The sequence below is a fragment of the Meleagris gallopavo genome, chromosome 26 (assembly GCF_905368555.1).
Source record: "Meleagris gallopavo chromosome 26, MGAL_WU_HG_1.1, whole genome shotgun sequence".
NCBI classification, from domain to species: Eukaryota; Metazoa; Chordata; class Aves; order Galliformes; family Phasianidae; genus Meleagris; species Meleagris gallopavo.
The window spans coordinates 3,071,337-3,085,772 of NC_139429.1; the positions used below are offsets into that span (position 1 = coordinate 3,071,337).

At 42.8% G+C, this 14,436-nt stretch overlaps 1 protein-coding gene across 5 annotated transcripts in view; it reads left to right on the forward strand.

Moving 5' to 3' along the window:
- The first annotated feature begins 9,205 nt into the window (after positions 1–9,205).
- CLMP (CXADR like cell adhesion molecule) overlaps positions 9,206–14,436 on the forward strand; it is a 40,011-nt gene continuing 34,780 nt past the window's right edge. For 2 of the 5 annotated variants that reach the window (XM_010723646.4, XM_010723647.4), the window contains exon 1: positions 9,430–9,852. In XM_010723646.4, coding sequence (XP_010721948.1) covers positions 9,701–9,852 — 152 coding nt within the window. In that variant the 5' untranslated portion in view covers positions 9,430–9,700. Of the gene's footprint in view, positions 9,347–9,429; positions 9,853–14,436 lie in introns of those variants that run through there. The other 3 variants (XM_085209114.1, XM_010723648.4, XM_085209113.1) reach the window with 2 other exon arrangements.

The window sequence follows — 14,436 nt, forward strand, 5'->3', positions numbered from 1 at the left end:
TCTTCACCTGAAGCTTTGGCTGCCTTCAGCTCTCAGCAGCTGTCCTCTTTGGAGGAGGCTATTAAAAACCATTTGTTTGTAACACAGTCAAAGTAACAGCGTGGTTCACATTGCTATCCCTTTACAAGCTGTTTATGGAGATTCTCCTTAATTCTCACAGTAACACATCCTGACAGCTTGCTTAGAAGTTCACTAAAACATTTGCAATGAAAGCAACCAAAACTATTGCTCCAACAGAAAGAACTCATTCCTGCCTCTCCTCTAACAAACTTCCTGTCCTCAGGTTACCAAAGACAGAGGAAATAATTATAAGGTAAAAATCCAAGCACAGCAACACAGGAGGAGCAAGTAGATCAAAGGGCAATAACTTAAACCTCAACCCTCCTGTGTTTTCAGAACAGTGTTGCCTAGTAATTCCAGTAACTGAACACCCCCACATTCAGTTTCCAGCTAGAAACGGAAGGTAATGATATAGATGGCTGCAATAGATCTGCTCAGTCTTCCTTCAAAAGGAGGCAATATTACTGAAGCCTGAATATTTCATTGGATCCTTAAGCATCAATTACTCAATTCCTGTCCATCAACAAGATGTGAGGGACATAGGGATAGAAATACATCACAAGTCTTTATTCCAGAAGTCAAAGTATTTCCATTGCTTATTCCATTTTTTTTAATTAATATTTTTTTACTTTAAACTATCAGAATGCCTGGAATTAGTAAAATGAGAAAGGGACATCAATGAATGGGAGGGTTGAAGCTTGATGATTCTTGAGGTCCCTTCCAACCCAAGCCTTTCTATGATTTTATGAACGTTACAATAAGAGAAAAAATAACCTCAAATTCAACTTTGCACTTTTCAAGGCTTTCAGCAGCTTGCTTGTGCTTCTAACATGGCTGTTGGTCATTGAACTGAAACTCTAGTCCTAAGCTAAGAATATATCACACTAAGAAACTCCACCTGCATAAGTAGTCAAAATTAGAAGCTGAAGCAGAAAAGGTATTTCATGAGGTATTTCAAGCTTTGGTATTCAGCCAATACAAACTGAAAGCAAAAAGGTGTAGCAGGTCACACAGTCTAATTGAACCAGAATAACTCACTTCAAACCTTCTTCTGTTGCAGTAATCCAAAGCTCAAACATCTGAAAGTTGGCTCTATCTAATTCCTGTCCAGAATCAAACAAGCAAAAGCTTCCTAAGGTATTGTACACTGATTCATTCCTCTGTTTGCAAACGGAGCAGGTTATTATGCAAAGCGGTTTCCTCCAAGCAATGAATACTCAATCCTCTTCCTACCCAGGGAGGGGGACAGATTCCATTTGCATGTCTCAAGCTCAGAGATTCAATGGTTTGTTTTCCTTTGTCTAAGAAAGCAGTAGTGGGATGTGGGGAGGGAAGAGCACCGCTTCCTAGGTGCCAATTTCCACAGTACTTCAAAGCTCTCTGAAAGCAGAGGTTCCCAAGCACCACCTCTGCATTTTCCCCAGTGTCTCCCATTACAATCTAAACCTAGTTGCATCACTTGTAGTCATAGCAGCCTAAGAGGAGGAACAAAGACCGCTATGCAGCTGACACGCAGTAAGTGGTTGAAGGGTGGTATCTTCATTGCTTGCTTCAGTGAAGACTGTGTCCTATCCAAGACAGGCTGCAGGGTTGGTTAATTCCATGAAATGTATTGCCATGACAAAACATACAAGTGCCACTCAAGACAGATTTATCCTGTATCTGTCAGAGCCAGGAAATGACTCACCAAAAGTGGAGATCTACTTTCCTGTAGCATCTATTCCTGACTTGATGGTCAACCACTACAGTGATGCAAGATACTGAGAATTAAGCTGCATACAGGATACAGAGGGCATCTGAATGTAACACAAAAGGTGGTGCAAGTGCTAACCTAGGAAGGGACAGTAAAAGGAGTGAACCAGTGAACAGTTCCCTCCACATCTTGAATGACAAGAAAAGGAAAATCCTGTTCCATGTTCAGTGTTCCTGGCAAAGGCACAGTGTTCTAAATGACTGAACCAGCATGCAAGTGAGCATCCTCAGCTAACAGCATACCAATGAGATTTTCCCCCACATCGCTTCTAATTTCCATTTCTACCTTTAACCTTGTTGTCCTTCCCACTCCCTCACCTCCATCTTTTAAAAATATTTTGCATTTTATGTTTGTTGCAGAAATACAGTTTGGAGCTTTTCCAGGTTGGAACCTTCAAGTCCCTGTCAGCAGAAGCCTGTGAGTTAGAGAGAAATTTGCAAAAATCTGACACCTGCCACTTTCCATTGAGCTTTGGGTGGAAAATGTCCCTGGCTTCTTCCATTTTTAATGTCAGACTCAGCCTGGCGGAAGAGATTACCTCCAGGTAAAGTCATTCAGAACAGGAGTTTGTGTCTGCCAAGCCCCTCCTCTTTCACCACCCTGCTGATGCACCAGAACAGCAACACGTACTTGGGCTGAGCATTGCTTTTTCAGTGTCAATGTTTAATAGAGGAGGTGCGTGCTGTCTGTAATTGAGGATTGCTGCCTCTCACATTGTCTGTCTGAAGCTAGAGCTAATGATATCTGAATGAGATTTTTCCTCTGCAGGAATGGAGCAAGCATGATAAAAATGATAGAGATCTGATCACCTCAAGGGACAGAAGAGATGCTACAAGTCAGCAGTTGGGGAACCTCCAGCTTCTCAGAAATGTAACAGCCCCCAGATGTGTAGGAAAGCAAACAGCCTCCTCCTATGCAATCTATCAGCACTTCCACAACTCTATGCTGCAATTAGGAATGAAACAATCATTAAGAAGTTACAAGAGTTTGCCAGAGTCTATTGGGTGTATTCAGCATCAGCATGGATGTTGGTGAGCCTTAGATTTGAAAGTATTTCTGTAAGAAATTGAACTTTGAAACACTCGGATTTTTCTCCCCACATTCTCCAAGATCAAGGTTTCCATCCTACTAGGGGGTACAGCATGGAAGAACTGGCAAACCATTACACCTATTTCAATGGGAACTACATCATACTGTGTTAGAGAGGTAATGATCCATTGTTGGACAGCATACAAGGTATGCAGACAGCTCCAAATAAAAAGGATGCTGCCTTGGAGGTGATACGTTCAGACTAAGACTCAAGTAATAGCCTGTAGGTTGCCTACACTTACCAGCCCTGACAGAATATTGAGATCCAACAGCTCCCTTGCTTGCCTATATACACTTACTGGGGAACCTGACATTCCTCCAGGCCATCTCCAGCCCGAAGTCAAGGCACTCAAATTCATCAGCCAGCTATCTCAGACACCTAAATGCCCAATGGAGATGCTTGGGGAAGTCTTGCACATCTGTACATTCCCCACTGAGCTTAATGGATTCCTTTAGTAGAACACAAAGTAGATTTTTTAGTCACATCTTCAGAAACTTGCTTCAAGTGTCATTTTGAGCTGAATATTATAACCTGAATGTTCTAAAATAGAAGGAAATGGAAGTAAAGATGTCATTCTTTCCTCACTACTGTCGTAAGATACTGATGCTCTTTATTTATTGATGTTGTGCTCTCACAATCTCAACAACTTCATGAATATTTCTGTGTGCACAGGAAGGAAATTGTTATGCGTCTGTCCTTACTACAGGGACCGTGAAATTTTTTTCCTTAGAGATGCTGGGCTATTGTAATTCAGCTTTCAAGAAGCTTGAACAAACCTGTCTCGTCCACCTGCTTTCACTAAAACTAAAAGGAAACAAGGACTGCAACACAGTAGCTTACAGAACAGAAGTCATCATAAAGAAACAAACAGCGAAGGGAGGAAATAGCACCATCATTACTGGCATAAATGTGGTCAAAATCAAGGAAAAAAGAACACACAAAATTGGCCTCTGCCTATGCTTTGGAGGCTCCATTTCTTCAGCCCATCACTGTTCTCTTAAGAGCAACCATACATTTCAGTCTATCAGCTTACTGATGGTACATTTTGTCCTATCATCCAGATCACCAACATGAATTTCAAAGCACCAACCCCAAGGACACCAAGGAACGCCACTCATTTAGTCAACAGGTAAAGAGCTGCTGTCTGAATTCAATAATACAGCTGTTGCCCATCTCTCTCACTGCTGACCCCTGCATTCCCTGTGTTCCCAGGCATGGCTATAATTTGATCAGTACTTCAGGTAAAGCTGTGTCCTTTTATTTCATGCCAATTTATTGGAAGTCTCCCATCTGAATATTGCCCATGCAGTCTTAGGTGATGCAATGACTCACTCTAATTGCCAAGATCTAGGTCTCGAGTTTGATTTGTGCCAGTGGGACTGTCAGAAAAGGTTTCCCAGTTGAGCAGTAAACCTTTCCAAGTGTCTTTTAGTCATTGCAGAGACAGCATCAGAACATCAGTGACCACACTAGCATCTTAACAGGAGCTGAAAGGACAGGTCTTGGAACCTTCGCTCCTTACAGTTCACATTAAATTAGTAATATACATTAAATGATTATCTTAGATGGCATTATTTAAACATAACCTCACAGGACATTTGCCTCGAGCAAACTGCAAGAGAAAAGCTGAGCAATTATGCACCTCACATATGCATGAGCGTACAACAAGTTTGCACATGTAAGTGTGCCTGGGCAGCTTCACAGGCTTCAGCATTTTCCGAGCATATGGACACAGGGCAGCAACCCAAACCCATTAAGAATGCACTAAGCCAGCACTTTTAAACTGAAACAGTCATTTTTCAATAGACTAAAGCTCAATTTATCAGTGGGTATAACGCATATATCTAATCAGAAGAAAAATACCTGGTGGCACTCTCACCATAGGCATAGCACAGCATTTTGATGCCAACTACAATGACCATAAAGCATGCAGACTGCCCTGAAACCATCCTAGATTTTTTGTTTCCTTATAACTGACTCCACACATTTGAGCCTGTCAGAACAGTTGTACGCTGCATTATATTGATACAAGAGCAGAATAATAACAAAGAGAATATTTCAGCAATGCATTCGAGCTGTTCCAACCAGGAGGTAAATACGCTGCTCAACCCAGTAAGACATGAAGACCACAGCACACAGTCATTAAAACTAAATTCTGAGCAATTTCAATGGAACCATGCATGCTTCAGCATTCATATTATTCTTGGGATCTCCTAATCTTGACTCTGCAGAACTATATGTTCAATTTGGAATTGGTAAAAAATGGATTTATCCTTATGGCTTTGTGAATGTTTCCTGCAACACTGGATACCTAATGAAATTATTCTGTCATTCTAAACATCACATTTAGAAGATTTGACTGCTGAAAAGGAAAACACAACTCAAGTGCAACAATTGTAAACATGAGAAGGAAGAAAGACGTCATGCCAAACCAAAACACACACAACCTACAAACAACAGCCTTCATCTTATGATATGAAATCACTTCTAAGCATCTCAAAAAGACCGTTTTCAGATGGTTAGCAAAGTAACAGCTTGTTGACTCTCAGAGAGAAGAGCAGATTCCAATACTGTTGGGTGCTCAAATCCAGCCATTTAATACCAATAGAACACAACTCCAGTTTATTGCTTCCCATTGGTTATTCTTGAATAAATAGGCTTTTAACATTCCACAGATTGCAAGCGAACTCTGCATTAGCAAGAGCTAAACCAAAAGCCCCAGGGACAGAGGGCTTCTGCCTGGCCCCTCGCTTGCAGCAAGCTGGCTGCCATTCAAAACCACATTACCCCCATCTCATCTTCACTTCGCAGGACTTTTTAACCCTGGCTAGAAGAAAACAAGTGTCTTTAGAGAGCAAACCCACAAATCTCCATTGATGATTTTAATTCCAAACTCGTTGCCCCTGCTGTGACAGGACACCTATTAAGCAGTTGGGTGACGTTTTCAGATTTGTTTCCTGCAGTCCTGCAAACAGCTGCATCACAAATCTTTGTCCACTTGTAAATTGAGTTAGGTGATCAGCAGCAGCCAACAGATCGGTTTTACACATGTCATGGTTACAAGTAATGAGATTAATAAATGAGAGAGAGATTTCTACAAATAAGACATTTCCTCGCCTTATCTGGTTTGGAACAAATCTTCCTGTTTCCTTTTGGAGCCCAAAGACCTTACACTATTGCTAACTGCTTTTAGGGGATTCAATCTCACTCAATCCTCCTCTACTGTCTTTTTTTCTTACACTGTATTTATTTTACACTAACTTCACATGCCCAAACCACATCCCTACTCCAGAAGAGATTCATTTACTCTAAAAATGTAATACAAAAAAAAAAAAGCCACTCACAAATCCTAATTAAAAATGAGTATCTTACTACTTAGATTCTCACTTAGGTACTTACTCACTTGCTGCAGCCTCAGACTTTGCTGCTCTGCTGTCTTTGCTGTGTTTTCCATTGCATCGTACAGAGCTTTCTGGGAAAATGGAATAATACTCAGTATTAGTTATTTATTTTTTAATTTAGTTACATCTATGTGGTATGCTCTTCTATTTCATAGCAAGGGTGTATTCTTACAGGATTCTTGGGAACTAAGTTGTGTGGCCTGAGCTGCTTTAAGACTAAGTAGAGCTTTAAGAAGCTTTTTAGTTGTTTGTTTCCCTATTGAAGATGCACTTACCGACAGAGAGTGCTAAGGCTTGTTGAAGTGAGACTTTTGACTAATATTAAATGACTAATGGTGCTTTTATGATCAATTATTGAAGCCTGCATGGCAGAGGAGAGACTTCCAAACAACTGGTTTGTAAGTAAATGTTTAAGCACTGATGTGGTGCAAAGTTACCTCTCCAACAGCAGACTTGTGAAAGCTGTATGGAGGGTTTTATTTTCTGCCCTAGTATTGCTTCTTGTCTGCTTTGAGCTTTCCCAAAAAGAGGCTGACTTATTTTCATGGTTTGCTGTGTCAAAGTACGCTTTGCCAACGGCTGAACCTAGCAGAGCTTTGCTCAGTAGTTTCACCATGTTCTTTTGATTGTCCTTGTAGATGGCACCTGTCTTTCTACTGGCTGCATCAAAAAGCTGCTTCACTAACTTCATCTGAATGGAGTAACTTTCTACTCAGAATCTTGGAGGGCAGACAAAAAGAATAGACATAAGAGGGCTGGGCTTGCAGTTGCCATGTACTAACACTCCTGGAGGAAAACATAAAAAAGAAAGGTGACAATAGAGCTGCATTGTTTGCTTTTTCTTTTCCTGAATGTGCAAGAAAGATGTATCTTTAGGTTTAGAGAGGATCTGTCTACAAGCTTCTGCTAGCTGAGGTGTAGGAATGAGCTAAGAAGGGCTGAGCAGGTTCTTGGGATGTACGGGTTTAGGAGTGTATTTTTCTTGATGGGACTTAAAGCAATGTGGAGGAGGCTGATGTTGATGTGGGGATGAACAGGAGAAGCTGGTGTAGGGGCCCATGAGGATTTCTACAGGTGTTCAGCTATTTTAATCCAAACCTTAATTTTTCTTAGCATTTATGATAGCAACAGTTCGTCTACTCTGCTCTTCCCCTGCTGAGAAATGTATGATATACCTTTTCCATGCTGTGCTGGTGTTGTATGAGAGGAGGAGAAATAATTCATGAGCATGCTGGAAGAATTAGCCCCTTCTGGGGATTAAAAAAAAAAAAAAAAGTGTACTGTTGATAAGACCTACATAAGCCCCAAATAGTCAGTAGAGGTCTTGAGAGAGGATGTGCTCGTGTGAGTGGCATGTTTGTCCTAGCTTATGCCTTCCCCAGCCCTTACTGGGTGACACTGGAGGAACATACCCATGCCATAACAGGTATAAACGCCAGAGGGAGAATCCCCACTGAACCCCAAAGTGTGGTTTCCTCTCAAAGAGCTTACTAGAAGGACTGCAGCATGGGAGCAGGCTGAGGAATGGCTTGTTTGAGATGACAGAAGAGACTTTACATGCGTGGTCTCTTCTGATTCTGCAGCCACCTCCCAGCTGTCCCAGCTCTGTGTTTCTGTGGAGGATGGGCAGCTAGCACTGGGTGACACCACATCTTTCTCTTTGTTTCTGATGCATTTATTCTATGAAAGCAAAGCAGCATGCTGGGTATTTACAGCATTGCTTGGGACATCTTCTGTCAGACTTGTAATGCAGTGAGACAGGCGCAGTGCTGCTTCTCTTCTGGAGGGGGTGGGAAAGGATTCGATGCACTTTTCTCCATTGATTTATCTCCTACACTGAAAATTGATGATATTCCCTCAGATCCACCCAACCATTTGAAAGCAAGCAGCCTGTTTGATCAAGTGTGTGGGGAGAAGTTAGGAGGGTATCCAGCTCCCAGCCATGGTATGTGATGCTCTGTAGGAACTGTTCCATTCACCTGTGCTGTCAGGCTGTATTAGTCAAACACCATCCGTTAATTTTCTCACTGTTACAGAGAATAGATGTTTTGGAGAGGAGTCATGGTTTTATTTCTACCTGTGAAGCAAGGAAGGGTAAAGAAAACTGCTTAAAACATGATACAAAAAGAAAACTTCCATCCATGTTACTTCTCTCAAATGGATCTACCTGTATCTCAGGTCCTACTTTGTTTGGGGTAGCAATGTGTCCCATCTTCCAGTAAATGCTTGCAAAGCTCCTACGTTAATAAGGAGTAGTAATTAAGTCCTATAGAGCTTCTTATAGCCCCGGTGTCTGTATAGCTGTGGTAGCAGATTGGCACAGAGCAGCTATCTGAACACTCAGTCAGCTTCTTGGTTGCTTTCACAGCTCCTGTGGGCTTCCAAGTGGCCAACATAACCCTTCTGTGTGGGGAAGATGCAAGGTCTTGGTTTATCTGCACAGGAGTTGCACCCTGGGGTGCACAGGTAAAGGTGTGAGCATGCCCTGTGCGTGTCAAGTACAACAGATCAGAGCAGGTATGTGTGTAAAACAACACCGTTCCCATGGCCTTGCTGGAAGCAGTGAGATTTAAAAGCATTTTAGTGAAGCATTAAAAAGTTCAATGCTGTTTGTTTCGGCTCAAAGGTGGACAAGACTGCCTGTGAGCTCTGCTATTAGATTGGATTCCTCTTATGGAAACTGTTTTGTCTTCACAGCAGAAAACCTGGTAAAGCTGAGCTAGTATTTCTTAGACACGCATGGTTTGATTGAATCTTGGGGTTTTTCTTTCCTAGAGACTCAGACCTACTCAAAAAGGAGAAAAAAAAAACAAACAAACTAGATAAGAAGCAAGCCTTCAGTAAGTCCAAAAGCTATAATTCTGGAGCTTATCCCACTACATACACATTTTACATAGTGAATGTGTTTGTAGTTCTGAAGAGCATTTGTGCTTTTCCTGAGAGCCACTGAGGGATGAATCTGATTCTTTTTCCATGCTGGATTTCGCTGCCTCCAAACTTAACCACTCCAACACTCGTAAAATCCTTGCATCTCCTCCCGAGGTAAATCTCTATATGTTACTGCTAGAAGTTAGCTCTACCTCACCCACATGACTGATCTTCGCTATTAATCCCAGCTGATGGCAGGGAGGGGCTCTTCTGGGAGGCAGCCATGTGGTGAACATTGAGCGCAGTGTTTTCCCCCCGCTTCTCTCCTTTCCTTTTCAGACGTGCAAAATCACTCCGTGCTGCTGTCGATGTGAACTCCTTGCTGCTCTGTCTCTTCTCTTCCAGAAACTCCAGGCCCTGATTTAGCAGCTACAGATCTGTGAGCTCTCGCTGTATCTGGACAGAATACGGACAAGGAGATGAATATCAGAAGGGAAGAAAGAGTGAAGTTGGTTATTTCTCTGGCACATGGATGCAATTACTCTCGGCGCATTCCAGAGGCGTTCTTTTGAATCCTGTGCAGGTCTGCCTGCCGTCCCTGGGAGAGAGAAGGCAGAAGGGAGGAAAAGTCCCTTTCTCACACGGAGACGGAATGTCTGCACTTTCCATCCTCTTTTTAGGTACGTTGGCTTTTTGGTGTTTAATCGAACTTCCATTTGCCCCTCTCTGTGCGACTGAAATTCGTTTCTGATGAGCTATTCGGATCTGCAGAGGAAAAAACTTTTATGGCAAACTCCTTTTTCTGTTTTTGTGTTCAGTGCTTTTTGTGTTGCTTTAGTTATTAGCAGGTTGATGGCCGGGAACCTTTTAATATCCAAATTTGTTGTTTTTTTTTTTGTTGTTGTTGTTTAGGAGTAATGGTCATACAGACCCCTCCTGGAATGTGTTTTTAGTTTAAAAAAGGCAGTTTTTGAGCAGCGTACCATGAAGGGGTTTGAACCTCTTTGATAAAATAAGATGAACAAAATGTCTTTGTTCCAGGCATAGTGTCAGATTTGTATAACTGTTTTGCTTTGCTCAAATATTTAGCATTCAGGTTTTTAGAATAAAAAAGGGTTATTGTTTCCAATTGATGCCTCTGATTAAAAACAGATGTGTTGAAGTGTGAGAGGGAGGAGTTAAGGGGGGAAAGAATGGGAGAAGGAGGGGGAACAAAAGGGAGACAGCAAGAAAAAGGGAGGGAAAAGGGCTGCTGAAATAAAGAGGAGGAAAAGGTATAAGTTAATGGTTGAATAGGAGCAGAGAACAGGAGAGGAGACTAAAGAAAGAGAATGGAAGCAGAAGGGCTGAACAGAGCTGTCTGGTAAAGCCTATGGAGAAAGGGTTTGCAGTCCTGAGGTCTGCTGGGGAGCTTGCATATGGGACTGACTCAGAAGTAGTCTGGGTATCTGCATCTCCAGAGGCACTGGGATGTGATGAGTGAGCTTCTGTCTTCATTCTGCTCACCACATAGTGCTGACAAGCAGACAGCTCTGAAATCTGTCGTGGTTGAGCAAATCAGAGATTCCTGGGTTCTCCTGCCCCCCAAAACCCAGGGTACTGGTGTGAATGGGGCACAGGTCTTTGATTCCCATGGAAGAGCCAAGTCCCACAAGGTGATGGGCTGATGTGGGCGGACACAGAATAAAGGCTTCAGACAGGATGATAGGAAGAAATGCTATGGGGAACAGCCTTCATTCAGTTTCACAGGTGTGAAACATGGACCAGCCAGAGTTCTAAATGTCCAGAAGGCAGATGGGTTCTCATAGCAGCCAAGTGTTGAAGGCTTGGAGCAGAAGGGATAAGCTGCTGCCACAGGATGAGTGTTGTAGTGATACAGTAACTCTCTTTTGTATGACCACTGCTGGTTTTATCGGGGGGGACACAATGGCCTTTAACCATTCTTCCTTCTTTGGGATCTCTGTAATGCTTAGAAGGCATAAACCCAGCAGAGAAGACAAGCCATGCCTTGAAGAGCTTTTGCATTTAATCAACATTTGAGTTCCTCAGTTTCTCTAGTTGTTCCAGCTGTGGCAAGGGGAGGAAGAGCAGCTTCCCAAAGCTCACAGTCAAACCAGGAATGCCTCATTTCCTGGTGCTTTGTTAGTGTTGAACTGCCCTGTGATTTACCCTTGTTGTATTTGTGTTGTCAATGGGCAACTTGGTCATCCAGCTTTGAATCCAGCTTCATTTACTGATATTGGAAGCATATTTTAGGGAACATGAAGTATTGCTGTCTGTGTTCCTTGCTTGTGCCTGGGAGAAAGCAAGGAGATAGGGGATATAGGGGATCTCCTTTGCTAGCCTGAGAAAGTAGTGGAAAGGTGTGTAAGTATCAGTGAGTGTGTGCTTTTGCTCACTGTTGAAGTGAAGGATTGTGGAGAGTAGGAGTTTGAAGCCAAGGAAGCCTCAGAGGAAAGTTGCTGGCTCAGAGCATTCACATTGATGGTATATATGTGGTCCTTGTCTTTGGTACTGTTTACCTACAGGGTAAGTAGACAGCTATGCGAGGAGACAGGGAAAAGGAGACAAAGAGTTGGAAGGAGGCTTTAAAAACATGACAAGAATGAAGACTTTACTAAATGTGGTCTGGGCAAGACTGCGATCATAGTTCTGTAACAAGGGTAAGGTGGAGAAAGCAGAGAGGAGCCAGAAATCTCCTTTGCCTTTTCCCACCACCCTGTCCAAGTCAATTTTGAGTATTTTTAACAAACTTTCTGCTAAAGACGTATTTGATTACAAGAAAATAAATATAGTTGTGTGATATCTGTACACCTACTTTTGACTCTAGTATTACATATATCACTTGTTGGCTAGTGTATGTGCTTTGCCTTTCAGAAAGCAAGGGGTTCAAGATCCAAAGGAGGAGATGTGCCAAACCAATATAGACATTCAGCTTTCACATGTCTTGCTACTGAGATGGGATCTTTGCATTAGAACATTAGGGGTTGCTCTCCACAATGCCCTAATTGCTCCCTCTTGTTTTATGAGGAATAGGCAGCTGCTTGTCCATAGGAGTTCTCCTGCAGAAAAGAATGGCCAAGAGTCTTTTGTATCTTAGCTTTAGCCTCAGTATCTGCAAAGGGGCTGTCTTCATGGTTTCTCTAAAGCTGACCAGCCATTGGGATGTAAGGAAGCCAACCTTCTGTGATATAGCACAGAGAGATGCCTTGGGAGCCAAGGCTTTGCTCCCTCTCTATGTGGTGTCTTTGGGAAAAGATGAGTAGGATTTAGTGATTGATGGTACAGGGAATTGCATGTACCATACTGAGGCTGATGGATGCAGATGCAGCTGGTAGCTCTGATTTGTGCACTTAGTCTGGCTTATATGGTGTGCTCAATGGGTAGGAATTGGTGTATTACACAGGAGTGATTTTGCTGAAGTGGATGCAGCTGTAATGGCAGATCTACCTCCTGTGCAGGTGTAGCTGAGCTCTGTTCTCCCAGCTCTAAGGTCAGTGACTCTCTTACAGGGCTGTCCCAGAGGAGCACAGTTGCTGCACTGAACACCAAGACTTGATTGTCTCACTGTGCTGGGAAAGGTTATGGTGCAAATCCCTGTAGAGCTTGTTGGCATGAGCAATTGGGTCTGACAGCATGCATTTGCCTAGGTATCCACCAGACTTCTAGCCTGAAAATCTTTGCTGAAATGGGAGCTGCTCTGCAGCATTTGGCAGTGGCAGGTCAGCCTGGGGCTGTGCTTTTCTACATTGACTCTCAGACTTCTGAGACTTGCTTCCCCTCCTGCTTTAAGGGCACAGGCATCCTGAATGGTGCCCTGTCATGCTTCCTTAAAGCCCTTCTCCTTAAAACTGCAATATGTTCCAGAAAAGCCAAGAACCACTGCATTGTTTAAAAACAACAACAACAACAAAAAAACCAGCACTCCTGCTTCCAGCGGGGTTACTGAACTTTTTAATAGACTGCTTCTGCCTGAACTAGTAAAAAGCAAGGGAGATGTTTTAAGCAAATGGAATATTAAACTGATGGGTTTTATTTCTGCTGCTGCTCTGGGTGCTTCCCAAGTTTCTGAGGTTATGGATATAGGATATACTTGCAACCTCCTGGTTTTCTCATGGCTCCTTTTGTTGGCTTTATCTGTTTGTTTCATGGGGGTATTCAGGTGGGGCAAGGATTTTGGCCCATGTTTTAACAGCATTTAATTCTAAGCTTGGGATTGGAATAGCAAAATATAAATCCGTGGCTGTGAATAAGGCTTCTGTTCAGGATTCTGCCATTGGATTTCATCTTTTCCTTCATTGGGTTATGAAGGAATGCAGGCGATCACTCTTGGTGCATAAAGCCCAAGAGGAGGCTGTTCTTCCAAAGTCGACTTCATAAAAGCTGATAATTGCAAGAGCTTATTTTTTTTTCAGCAGTCAACAAAACAGCAACTGGATTGAAGAACTGTTGGGAGGTGTGAATTTAGCTCTACGACAAGGCCAAGAGCTCCTTTCTTTAACAAACCCTAGGGAAAGGGAGCAAAGAGAAGATGTGTGTCCATTTGCTGCTCCTGGTGGAATTCAAGGAGGCAAGACAGAATTGAGTGAGCTGCTATCTGATGGGATATCAGAGTTAACACTTCTTGTTGTGGGATGCAAATTCTTTTAAAGCCAGGGTGGGTTTGCATCACATTTCCTACCAGAGCACTCAATAAGAATGTCCTCCCCTTCCCCAGCAGCGCTGTGTTTTACATGAAAGTGTTTGGATTTCTAGCATTTAGAAAACCTTAGCTTTATTTTGAGGCCTGATTTTATCCCTATTTTTCTGTTTTACCATAAAAAGAAAAAGGGTAAACCTCTGGAGTGGGGGAAAGCAGCATGCCAAGTTAGGGTTGAAATACTGAAGTCTGATCTCTTAATCACGAGAAATAGTGTGCTGAGGGGAGGCAAGCTTTCTGAATTTCCCATGTGAAACAATTGGTGTTTGGCCACTGTGCCCACAGCGGGGCCTGTTTATACAGAATTAGTGGTCTGTTTCTGTGGGGCACTCGGGGCCACGTCAGAGGGACGTTTTGTGTAACAGCAGAGCAGGCTTCCCAGCAATGCCTGTCATTGCACAACTGGCTTGGAGAGAGACCCTGATGTTTATCCTCTGGATCACAACAGATGCCCCTGTCTTCCTCAAGGCAAACACAGGACTTTATAGGGAACTTAACAGGTTTGCAGCCTGGGATTTGTTTGAGTTCTTAGGAACCGCCTGAAAAGAAATGTAAATAGTCACTG